Source organism: Falco cherrug, chromosome 3, assembly GCF_023634085.1.
Source record: "Falco cherrug isolate bFalChe1 chromosome 3, bFalChe1.pri, whole genome shotgun sequence".
NCBI classification, from domain to species: Eukaryota; Metazoa; Chordata; class Aves; order Falconiformes; family Falconidae; genus Falco; species Falco cherrug.
Window position 1 is genome coordinate 94,852,677 of NC_073699.1, and position 12,351 is coordinate 94,865,027.

The 12,351-nt window shown below is 41.5% G+C and overlaps 1 protein-coding gene across 1 annotated transcript; it reads right to left on the reverse strand.

The window, feature by feature from the left end:
• Window positions 1-143: 143 nt before the first annotated feature.
• CAGE1 (cancer antigen 1) lies at window positions 144-12,033 on the reverse strand. The gene is given in 5 exon segments (XM_055704819.1): window positions 144-1,143; window positions 7,165-7,275; window positions 9,228-9,278; window positions 9,785-10,093; window positions 10,129-12,033. Coding segments are annotated over 5 exon segments (699 nt in total). The 5' UTR covers window positions 10,237-12,033; the 3' UTR covers window positions 144-1,023.
• Between the last annotated feature and the right edge of the window lie 318 nt (window positions 12,034-12,351).

The window sequence follows — 12,351 nt, forward strand, 5'->3', positions numbered from 1 at the left end:
GCCCCGGCCGCGCCCCCGCCCCGCCCCGCCCCCGCGCCGCAGCGGACGTGGCTCCGCGGGGCAGCAGGCGGCCGGTCACGTGGCCCCGACACGCGGCTCCCCCGCCCCTTCCGTTTCCAGGTCGGGGCTGCCCTTCGCTCCCCGCTTCAGTGGGGGCGGGCGGGCGGCGCGGCCCTGGGCGCTCAGTGCGCATGTGCGCGGCGGGCGGCGGCGTGGGCTCGCTGGGCGGGAGGCGGCCGGGGAGGGGCTGGCGGTGCCCCTCAGCGCCCGGGCGGCTGCGGAAGGGCCCGGGAAAGGCTGGCAGCGCCGCGAGGCGGCCGGGGAAGGGCCGGGGCGCCCCTCAGTGCCGAGGCGGCCGGGCAGGGGGCTCCCGCCGCAGGAGTAGGAGCGCCTCACGCCTCACGCCTCACGCCGGCCGTACGAGGCTTCGGTCGCCGCCTGGAGAGCGCTGCATGGGGCGGTGGGGCCACGGCACCCGGACGGGGCAGGGGCGGCAGGGCCAGGTGCCGTGGGCACTGGGCAGCGTGAGGGGCTGTGCCCTCGGCTCAGCCTGCGTGTAACGCAGCGAGTGCCACTCGTGATTTGTCTTCGCTGACGTGTGAGGGGAGGGCTAAAATCCGATGGAATCTTTTAAAGAGTAGGCTGAACGTACATACTAACATCCGCCTCTGCAAGGGGCAAGGGTAAGGTGTATTACCAATCCAGGTGCTAGCAAAATCTCACAATTCTGCGTTGCTTTACCATAACTGGTTTTGAGCCATGTGTTTGATCGTTTAATTGAAAAAAGGTTTCCCAAAGCATGATAGGCAATGTATGTGAAAGTGATAAATTTTCTTTATCCCGGTGGATCTTCTGTTAAGTGAAGTGTAAAGCGTATTAATACGGACAGTCTTCCCAAATCCCACATGCAAAACATTCAGTGAAAATACCAAAGCCAAAACCAGCCCCCAAGCTTTCCCTTTTCTCCAACAGTTAATTCAGTGACTTGCGTACAGGGCACAGTGAAATATGGGAAGTGTTAGGTCACATTCTATATTTTGCACAAACTTTAATTTGACGTTTGAGCATATGCAGCTTGCTGTGACAGCAATGAGTCTTTTGTCTTTCATTTTCCACATTGTTTTCACTCATTTGATTTTGAACCTACAAATGACACCAAAAAATACTATCAAAAGTTGCCTTTCTAGCTAAGCCTTATCTTAATCGTATTTCTAACATGCTGAAAATGTTACTGAACTGCTGTAAAGTATTGACTGAAGATGAAGTGTGATTATGAAGAAGAACATGCATTACTACTGATAAAAGTATTTCCAGTCAGATAATATCCATCCAATGGTATGATACTACTTTTTCTCTAAAGGTCTTTACATTTGTTTAATGTAATGATCTTTGGCCAACCATGTTTGACTTAAACTAGTCATGGTTTTGTTGTAGTTGGGGGGTGTGTGTGTGTGTGTGGTTGGTTGATTGGTTGGGGGTTTTTTTTGGAAAAGCAGCCAAATATTTTTTTTCCTGGGGATGAAAAAGAATACTAGCTTGCTATAGGAGGTTTCCTCTTTAGCAATGTAGGATCTGAAACATTCTGTGTCTTCTAAGCAGTGACTACGTACATATGCTGCTTTTCCACCTGAGCTAACTGATGCTGATGTCACTAATCAATTAACTAGTGTGGTGCTCTTACTGACTTTGCATGTGGTGGGTGCACAGAAAGGTGTTAATTAAAGGTGTGTCTGAAAATAATCGAGATACCTTGCGAGCAAAACACTTGCTGAGCCCAGCCTGACTGCAATATTACAGCTGTGTCTGAACACTTGTTAGGCTGTGGTTCTTCTGTGCTAAATACTCTACCCATATTAAACAATTTATAATCTGAAAGGAAAAACTATGAATAACAAACTGCAGGGATTTTTTTTTGCAGACTGCTCTGTGTGTGTATTCACAGACATAACAAAATTAGCATTGGCAATATACATTGATAATAGTTACAATATCTAATTGTAACTATTAGATCTAGCATCTCTTACATCAGATGCTAATTCTGAGAGGACTGGCATTCACTAAGAGTTCCCATTGCCCACGGAAATTCTGTGTGTGGTCACAGTTATGTGCAAGCATTGTATTGTTGCATTTAAAAAGCTTTTCAATTAGAAATTACATGTAAAACTGTTATTAGGAAAAATGCCTTCAGTTTTGTAACATATTACAAAAAGGATGAGTATTCTTAAAGCCTGTGGACTATACTCATGTTTCCAGTTTCCATGTTGAACTTAAATGATTTTCCCAATTGTGTGTTTCTTTTTCTGAGATATCAGCAAAAGGCAAATAAATATCTGTGTACATATAGAGAGACATACTTCTGCATTGATACTTGCTTTTGGCATGGCAAAGTGTTTAAGAATCTACCAGACTGACTCTTCAGCATTTGTTCAGTGGCTTCTAGGAGAGATGGATTCACCAAAGTGCTTTTAGGAGCAGTGTCATACAGGGAGTCCTAACCTGTTTTGTGCTTCCTGTTTCTCAGTTTTGGATGGCGTACTTGGATGTCTCAGGAAAAAGCTAGCTGAAATCTCACTAGGACAGTGATCTCATTTGTAATGTAGAAAGAAATTTTGATTATGAAATCAGGAAGCCATTTTCACTTGCTCCCTGATTTTTCCTGGAATTTTACATACTAGGAAAATGCTGGGTGCTTTTTTGTTTGGTTTTGTTTTGGTTTTTTCCTCTGTTTTTCTCTGGACTTTGTTTGCTATAGCTGTCCATACCTTGCAGTGCCACCATACGCCGAGAACTGCACTACTTCCTGATTCTCTTCAGGTTCAGGTCAATGCAATAGTTTTGAGAGTAACCCCCCCAATCCAGTGCAGGCTGAAAAAGTAGCTCATTGTTTTTGCTGGGACTTTTCACGGGCTCACAGATAAGACCAATTTTTGTGCTTTTTAGGAAGTGTCAAAAGCTGTAAAATTTTCTTCTAATAGTTGTTGATTTCATACTCTTCTATATTTTGTCGTGCCTGCTGAAATCAGAAGAGAGAACACTACCAAGAGAATTGGATCAAGGATTCTCTCATCATTGCTTTTGGAAGTTTGAAGAAATAATTCTATGGATATGGAATTCTGAGATTATTTTTTTTCCTATGAATTTCTATAGTACTTTTCATAATCACAGTTACTATATGTGGCAGTTATTAAATGATTCCAATGAGAGTCTCCCACTTGGACCTATCAAGCTGTCGTTACTCTCTCGCACCACTGATTATAACTCTGGGGGTTGAACTTGAAACTGATGCAAGCGGAAAGTCATATCGCAAGCCTCAGCCCTGGGAGCCCTGTCGGCTGCTTCCGACTGGGTGGTGGTACAGGGCACAAACCAGCGTTCACAGGATGAGGTCTGCTAGATTTTTGCGTTAATTGTTGGGGGTTCTTTTCCAGTGCATTCCCAAGTTTTTTTCTTCACAAGGAAGGAATTTTAGTTACCCTATTGCAGCAAAATTGTCTCAAAGGCGCACAGATTCGTTACTTTTATCTGAAAAAAACAGGGTGGGTGGGGTGGGTGGTGGTACCTCTCCGGAGAGCAACCTGATACAAATACATGGAGAAATTGTGTTCCATGAGCTTGACTAAATACTTCGATGCTTCTCTGAGAAATGGAAAAAATCAACTGAAAAATCTAATAATCTAGATAAATTTGTCAATGCTAGACATGATTGCTTAATCAGATTTATGAGTTCCATATGCTCCCTGTAATGGCAACAGGAAAGAAGCTTCGGAGCTCCCTTTGGCCCAGTTCAAGGCTGCCCACCTTAAGACTCTTTGTAACACTTTGGTTGAAGGTTGGAGTGATTGGTTTTGCAATGTATACAGCTTAAAGCATGCAGATTATTTTTGGCCACCAGGTTTTTTATCTTAGGTCTGCATGAAGAGGAGAAACAAAGCTGTTGACACCAAAAGATAAAAAAGCTATTTTTATTCCACAGTGCAAATTAATTAGTGCTACTAATTCAGTGATAGCCTGGCTGTTTGGTGATCTATGTCATTGTGGATGTGGAACTCGTAAATCTAGTCTTTCTCACCAAAGAAAGGGTGCTGCACTGTATAAACGGGGAACTACAAAGTTAAGAGTCCTAATTTCTGAAGAGTTCCCCAATTGCATCTAAGTCTGTTAGTTGTCAGACACTAGAAGAGAGAACCTGTCTACCTTATCTTCTTTAAATGAAAGATCAAATGTTTGGAGTTAAACAGTTTAGCTGTTAAATTACTGTGTATAAAGAATAAATAGCATGTGCAACATTTTTAAATTCTGCAAGAAAATTTAGCCTGAGAGTCAAAGTGAATTTGTGGTTTTGGTGGTACTAGAAGATTCATCGTGTCCATGTAATTATTTATCTACTAATCCTTATATATTGGTTGAAATCTAGCTGGAAATGCAAATCAAACAAATTGGTAGGTGTGAGAGTTTGCTTGTATTAGAGCCTAGGCGGCACAGTGGCTTAAGGTACCAGCATTCCCTTTCCCATAATTTGGAGTCATAGTGTGGAAGAGTTCAAGAGTGGCAATGAATCCGATGGTGTAGTTCTGGATAGCTAACTGGCACGCCTCACAGCTGCTGACAGTTTGTTCTGGAGGGGCTCGGGGCTTACACAGACATGGATGTTGTTTGCTAGTGGCAAGCTCTGAGGTGAAAGGCTGCAAACTGCCTCCCCACAGTTCAGCAACCGATCCCGTGTGTTTTTCTGGTATCAGAAGTAAAATGGCACCAATGTCTACTGGTATTTTGTTTGCCTAGTGTTCCAAGTCCCTTGATGCACACTTTACCTGGTTTTGTACTTGATTGTACCACATTACGGTCCTGAAAGAGAGCAGGGATGTCTGGTTGCTGCAAAGAAGACAAGCCCATTTCTGAACTCTGTCATGTCAATATAGTTTGTCTTCTCCAGCAGGTCTCTATAAAAATAGGGGTGTGATGTTGATGAGGCATAAGCCTTTGAAGTGGGTGAGGAAGAGGGAAAGAGGACATCTCTGTGCTAGAGAAGGTAGCAGGCTAATGAGATCCTAAGCGCTGCTAGCGGTGTTCAGGTGTCCTTAACAGCACTTCGTCGCAACCTTATGCTTCTGCGTTTATATAACAAGGTATATGGCAACATACATACGTTTTACTGACTATGTGTATTCACACGTCCCTGGAGTAGCTGTCTAGCCAGGAGCTAGTAGCAAGTACTCAGCTAGCAAGCTGAGGAGGCCTGCATCTCGTCTTGCATATTTATTCTTAAGACATTAATGGACTGCAGGGCCCTCGTCAGCTTCCACACTCCATTATATAAACTCTATATGAACACAGACAAATGAGAAGCAAGAGAGAAAGGGGCAGAGTGCACAGTAATATTTATGTTAGCAGTGCTCACTACATCCAACCAGCCTCCAACCTCTAATTTTTATCATTGTGAATAATGCTGACCTCTCTTCAATAACTTGATCTTGGAAAGTTTTCATTTAATTAATTTATTGTCTTGTGATTGCTACATTTTTCATGTACTTCTGTAACTAAACATTCATGGCAATAACATTTGGGACTCAACTGTAATTTATATCTACCATGACTGTCTTATAAAAATTGTCAGTTGCAGTAGCAATGTTTAAGGACAGACTGTCAGTGATAAACCCTGAGCTAGAAATAGTGCTTTGTGCATTCTGTGTGGAGCCTCTTTCTAGTATGTATCTTAAAACATTCTTTTAGCTATAGAATCACAGCTATCAAATGTAACCAGCTGTTCAGATCTTTGTATCATGCCCTTCAGTCTGTATATTCAGTTATCTTCAACTACCTTGGGCTTTTCTCCATTAAATTTTATCTTATTGGCCTGAGAGAGAAGCCTGTAGAATAAGTTACAAAACAGCGAAACCTTTTTATTAGGCACTCTTTCCCTGTGTGGGACATAAGGAACATCAGCTCCGGGGCTTGCCTGGAGAAGGTAAAGCCTGCAGAGTAAAGGAGCTGTAGGTTCAGTTCACATAATTACTCTCTGTTCCCTCTTTGGGTGGAAGTGTCTTCTACAGGATTGGTGTACACTCTGTGACACTGGACACTGCACATAGACTACTGTACATAAATAATTTGACTGGTTTGGGCTAATGCTACAATGGAAACCTTCGGGTTTGTTTTAGGAGTGAGTAATAGAAGGATGTAACACCTAGTATCACAGGTGAAGGGATACATTTTTCTGAGTTATTCCCAAGTGGCCTAGAAATCTGATAATTAAATCTCAACAGGCATTATAATGATAGAAAATGAATATGATAGTAAATGAATATGATAGTATGTGTAATGCTGGGCATAACTGTGTGGTTACTGGAAATAATAAGCAATAATTTGAAGAGTAAACTTCCTTTACCAGGAGGCACATGAGAAATGTGATGAAAACACTGAATCAAATAGCTTTCATATTCAGTCCAGCAAAAAGGATTACTAAGACTTCTGTGTTCTTGTACTATAGTGTCATAGATTAATACCAGCCTGTATCTAAGTCCCATGTAGCCACTCACTAAAACAGATGCACACACGCCCTGCCAGAGGGATGGGGAGGAGATCTGGGAAGGAATGTAAAACTTTGGGGCTGAGATAAGAACAATTCAATAATTGAAATAAAATAAAACCAACAATAATAAAAATTATAATGGAAAGGAGGGAGAAGGGAAGAGGAATGAAATCCAAAGGAAGGGAGGAAATAAAACAAGTGATATACAATACAATTACTCACCACTTGCTGACCAATGCCCAACCAGTCCCTGAGCAGTGATCCACAGGCCTTGGCCAGTTCCCCCCAGTTTATATACTAAGCATGATGTCCCATGGTATGGGATACCTCTGGCTAGTTCGGGTCAGCTGTCCTGGCTGTGTCCCCTCCCCATTTCTTGTGCCCCTCCAGCCCTCTCGCTGGCAAGGCCTGAGAAACTGAGAACTCCTTGAATTGAATTAGTATAAACATCACCCAGCAACAGCTAAACCCATCAGCATGTTATCGACATTTTTCTCACACCAAATCCAAAACAGCACTGCACCAGCTACTAAGAAGAAAATTAACTCCGTCCCAGCTGCAACCAGGACATAGAGAACCTTAATCAGCTGGACAGACCCACATGTACATTCCTCAAGGATTCAGGAAAGATCTACCTTTTTCTCCAAGGTTTTCTTTTCAAGGGTAAAGTTCTTCACTTTTTCTTGCAGTTCAATAATACTTTCACTCTTCCTGTTGTGTTCAGTGGTAGAAGGATGATCTGCGCCCTAGTGAGTGTAACAGTAGGGAAAAATTAACAGTGTTTGAACAGACAGAGAACGAAAATTTAGCACAGGGTTCATCACTGTCTTTCCTTGGAGTTAATTGAAGAGTAACTGCGGTGTCTTGGCCAAGACCAGTTATGACAAATGGCAAAGAGAATTAATAGTAGAAACTGGAACGTTCCAGTTGTCTTAAGAGCCTGAGCACAAAAGCTACTGGTAGGTAATTAAGATTGTATGTATTCCATAGATTTGGTTTTTGAGTGTTAAAATACAGAATGTATTCTGAAACCTAACATAGTGTGTGCGTTTGAGGCCTTCTGAGCCTCTGCTAAGATGTGTTTAGTAATGTTAGTAAGGGAAGAGAATCTAAGAGCAGGCCAGTGTTATTTGTCATATATGGTGAAAGAAAAATTGTATTTTAAGCCTAAAGTCTGTAGAATAGGGAAATAAATTATAACCAGTAAGAGAACATGCACATATAATTACGTATGGAGTAATCAATAAATAAGAAGGCCACCTATGACTATGGTAGAGTTGTCAATGTTAAGAAAGAATAAAAGGGAAACTGAAGATTCAGTTAAATCCTAGACATTGCACTTTATACTATGGGAAACGAACAAAGCAGATCCCTTTTCTTTGTTGGATGGCTTTATGTACTGCTATTGGCACATTCAAATCTGAACAGTATGTTCTGGGTCTGAACACTTTTTTCTTTCCCTGCTCAGGGAAGGAGCAAAGCTCTTTCCACAAGGGAAAAAAACACCGTTCTTATACCTATAAGAATCACTTTATTACTTACTCAGTTTTGCAACTAAATGCAAACATGCTGCATTTCATTCTGTTTTTTATTTTATTGTGGCTCTATTTTTCACGCAATTTATATAAAACTTTATCATAGCAAATCAGTAAGTGATCTAACAAGTGGTAAAATAACATATGTAACCTTTGCCAGATGCACCAGGAGTGTTATCAAACATTATGAAACAATGATAGAAGTATCATCAGCTGGAGGAGATGCTGACTTTTCAGAAGCTGAGATCTTTCAGAGTCACTGGGACTCATGACACAACCTGTTGCTGTCACCATCTCACCCAGGTACTGGTGGTTCTGTGCCTTGGTTGGTGGGACACTGCCTGTGCTGGGGTCACCCTCAGCTTCTGGCCCATCTTTGCTTGTGGATCAGCCCCATTCCCACTCCACGCTCCCTCACCATTAGCCTGGGATTTCTTGAACCCTGAGCTGAGTACCATGGGACCTTGGTCCCAGGCTTCCCACATAGTTCCTAGTAAATCTCCAATTCTTTGCTGAAGACTGCAGCTGGGCCACAAAAGTAGATCACAGCCCTACAGGCTTCTGCATCGAAAGTGACCCCTGCCTCCAGGTCCCTGAACTCTTTAATGGGGAATGAGTGAGGGTGTGGGCGTTTATAAATCAGATGTGGCTAACCTCTGCCATCTAGCCAACAGTCATTGTCAGCTCAGCAGAAATCTGCTGGCTCTCAGGAGCCTCATATCCTACCTGGATGCCAGTAAGAAGGTGAATACTGCAGAGGTCTGTCACAGGACCTGTCCATTGTAATATTTTTCTCAGTGATCTGAAGGGGGCAAAAGTGTTTGCAAGGTTTGCAGATGGTGTCATATGGTGGTGTGGGGCTGCAGTGCACAGCTAGTGCATCTGCTTGAGCGCAGGGCTGGTACCCAGAGGGACCTAGGCAAGCTGCAGGAATGAGCAAATGGGAACTTTATGAAATTCAACAGACACAGAATCCCGCAGCAGGAAAGGAAGAGCACCAGTCAACAGAACAGGCTGTGGACTGACAGAAGCTTCTGCTGAGAAGGGCCTGGGAGGTCCTTGTGGATGCTAAGCTTCCATGAGCCAGCAGTCTGAAAGGCCAAGAGCATCCTGGGCTATATCAAGAGGAGCACAGCAAGCAAATCAAGGTAAGTGACTGTTACCTCTCTAATCAGTGTTAGAGTGCATCTGGAATACTGCGTCCAGTCTTGAACCTCCCCAGCACAGGGAAGATACAAACAAAACTGTATCTAGAAGTTCTGCAAAATTGAAGAAAGAGATGTCAGACTTTGCATCATTTACAATCTGATCCTTTCATGCCTTTTCCCCTTGAAGAAGTTAAAAAAGGCCATTATCACACCTTTTTATTCCCTCATTTACTTCAAATAATAAATTGCAAAGTGTTTGATCACTGCTTGAAGTGAGATGATTGCATAAATGCCTGTGTAAGACAGAATTCCACACTTGGACTCAAGTCCAGTGAAGGACTTAAGAGAAGAAGTGCTGTCTTACCTTTAAAGTTCTTATAGTATCTTCTTGGTCAGAACTCCCAGCTTGAGTCAGTGGAAATTCATCCCGAGAAGGGAAGAGGAACTGCTGCACATGGCAACTAGGAACTCTATCTGTTATAAATACTTAGGATGCTTACACTGTTTTATCAGTCTGAGTTATACCTTAGCTGTCTGTGATTCTCTGACTCTTACCTCTTTTTCCATCTGGCAGTTTCAAGCTGCAGGATGCGGTTTTGTTCTTGTTCTTTCACTCTCTGTTGCTGCAGCTTTTGGTTCTCTCTTCTGAACTCAGCAATCTGCTGTTGCATTTTCTTAATCTTAGCTTGTTCATTTTAAAGTTCTGCTTGCAGGATTTTAAGCTGAGCAACCAGCTTCCATTATATTTGGATTGCAGCTGTTGACCTTCCGCCAATCTGCCATCCCTTTCTCCCCTGGAATTTTGTTTGCAAGGATAGAAGCCATTTCTGTGTGTTCTCCTTTTCCTCCCTTAGCACACACAAGGCTGAAGTTACAGTCTTGGCCTCATGTTTCTGGTTTTTTTTTGTGGTTTGGTTTTTTTTTTTTTTCTGAGATGCTGCAGTTCCTGTATCTTTTTGTCTTTCTTCCATATGGTATGATCCATCTCCAAGCACTGTCTACTAAACCTGGTCCAGTTCCTCATGCTTTATTTGAAGGATATAATATGCAGATTTAAGTTCTTTTACATGCATCAAAAGGGTTTTTTTTTAGTCTCAGCATCCTCGAGACATTTTATAGCACTGGATAAAGCTTCCTGTGTGACCATCAGCCAGCTGCTTGCTTATTTTTCTCCTTTGTGAATTTGCCTTTTGCTTCACTCAGTCTTCAATATCTTTCTTTAACTTGTTTACGTTTTCTTCCAAATGCTGGTGCTGGATCTTTTTTTGTTTTTAACTCTTTAAAATTGGTCTTCAGAGAAGTGGTTTCATAGTAAGAACCAGTAATCTTTTGGCTGTTCGGCTGTTTCTTCTGATTCCACTTCATCCTCCTAGCCACATCATTTAGACCTAAAGTCCCTTCATTAAGCAGCAGTCTTCTCCTGTCTTTAATCTTTTCAAAAACATATCGTCACACTGCAGATCCATGATTTGTGTTTGTTTTTGCTGAGCCTGCTCTAGCTCCTTGATGACCCCACTAAATTTTGTAACTGTCTCAAAAAATGATTTTTCCAAATGGAAATTGGAATATTTTGTTCCACACATCTCTGGGAATGCTTCATAAGGACCTGGACAGGGGCTTCCTGTTCTGTGAGTAGAGAGAATCCCTTTATTGCTTCTGTCTCCTTGCTTTTAGTCTTCCTTGGGAGCAAGTGATATCTCAGAATGCTGGAATAAAGGGTCCTTACCAGCTTTCAGAATTTCCTAGAGGGACAACCACATTCTCTCATCAACTAATTAGAAAAATGAGACGTCACATGGCTTCACAGTAATCTATTCAGAGAAGGCAGAAAGGCAACTGAAGATAAATTTGAGTAAGCTTCACCCATACTGTTACAGTACTCGTAGATTGTGTCATTCTGTTATTGCAAAATAGGACGTGACACCCTCTGTTCAATTTATGCAAACTGTTTTTTCACTAACTTCAGTGGAAATTTTCCATCTGTGAAAGTAAGTCAATGTGGGCCAGTGTTACAAAATTATGAAAATGAAGGAGCCCGCTCTTCTACAAGGCCTACAGTCCTTGCACCTGCGTCAAGCTCCAGTGGAGTGAAAAGTCTAAAGAGTGTACTGTCAGATTTTAGCCTACTAACCTACCTGCAGTAATCTCTGATTTTAAAGCAAGAATTAAAAAACCACCAAGAAATCAAAATTAGAATATTGGCTAACCTGCTTGATTGTAGAAAATGGAGAAAGAGAAATGTTTACATTAAAGCAATAAGAAAAAAAGTCTTCCTGTGCTCTATGCATTGCTCTATTTCCTGAATTTTGAGAAGGCTGATAAAAGGGAGATTTTACTCACTGAAGACAAAGGTAGAAGGCAAAAAAAATGTTTGTAATATTACTGAATTAGTATGTTGGAAAGAGTGAGACTGTGAGAATATCCTATAATACTTTATGTAATAGGCCATACAATTTTTTTTAATTGAATTTCCTAGGTACTATAATAAAATTCAAACAGGGGTAGGGTTTAATCCACCATTGTTAAATGTTTGGTTTTATTTATTTTTTTCTTACACTATCTGTAACTGAAAAATATAGAAAACTATAAATAAGAAAAATCATCTCAGATTCTGGTGGAAACTCTCAGTATTTCCTCTTTTGTCATACTGTATTACACTCTTTGTACCTTTTTTCACTTCTCTGTTTGACTGTATCAGACCTGGCATATACACTGTGCTCTCATGGAAAGAATCAGATTATATATATTGTTGCTCTCTCTCCAGTTCTTTGGAGGCTCTATCTGTTTTCCAGTGGCTGCCTACCTAAAGTGTGTAATTTGTAACCTGTAATAATCTGAAATCTGTAAGAAATGTAATTAAACATAATTCAGTTAAAAATTAATTTAAATAAAAAAAATAATTACTTATAATCTGAATGGAAACTTTAATGAAAATGCATTGCCCCCTACATTCATTACTCAGTCAATTCAAGGCACAACTCCAGCACCTTGCATTTGTTATTCTTAACATTTCTCTTTTATATTATATATCTGGGAGGCCCTGCACTTACATCTAAAATATTGCAATATACATATTATTTAAAGCACTTACTAGCTTTATCAGAGAAGGGGTTTTTTGTCATTCAAGCCTCTGTTCAAG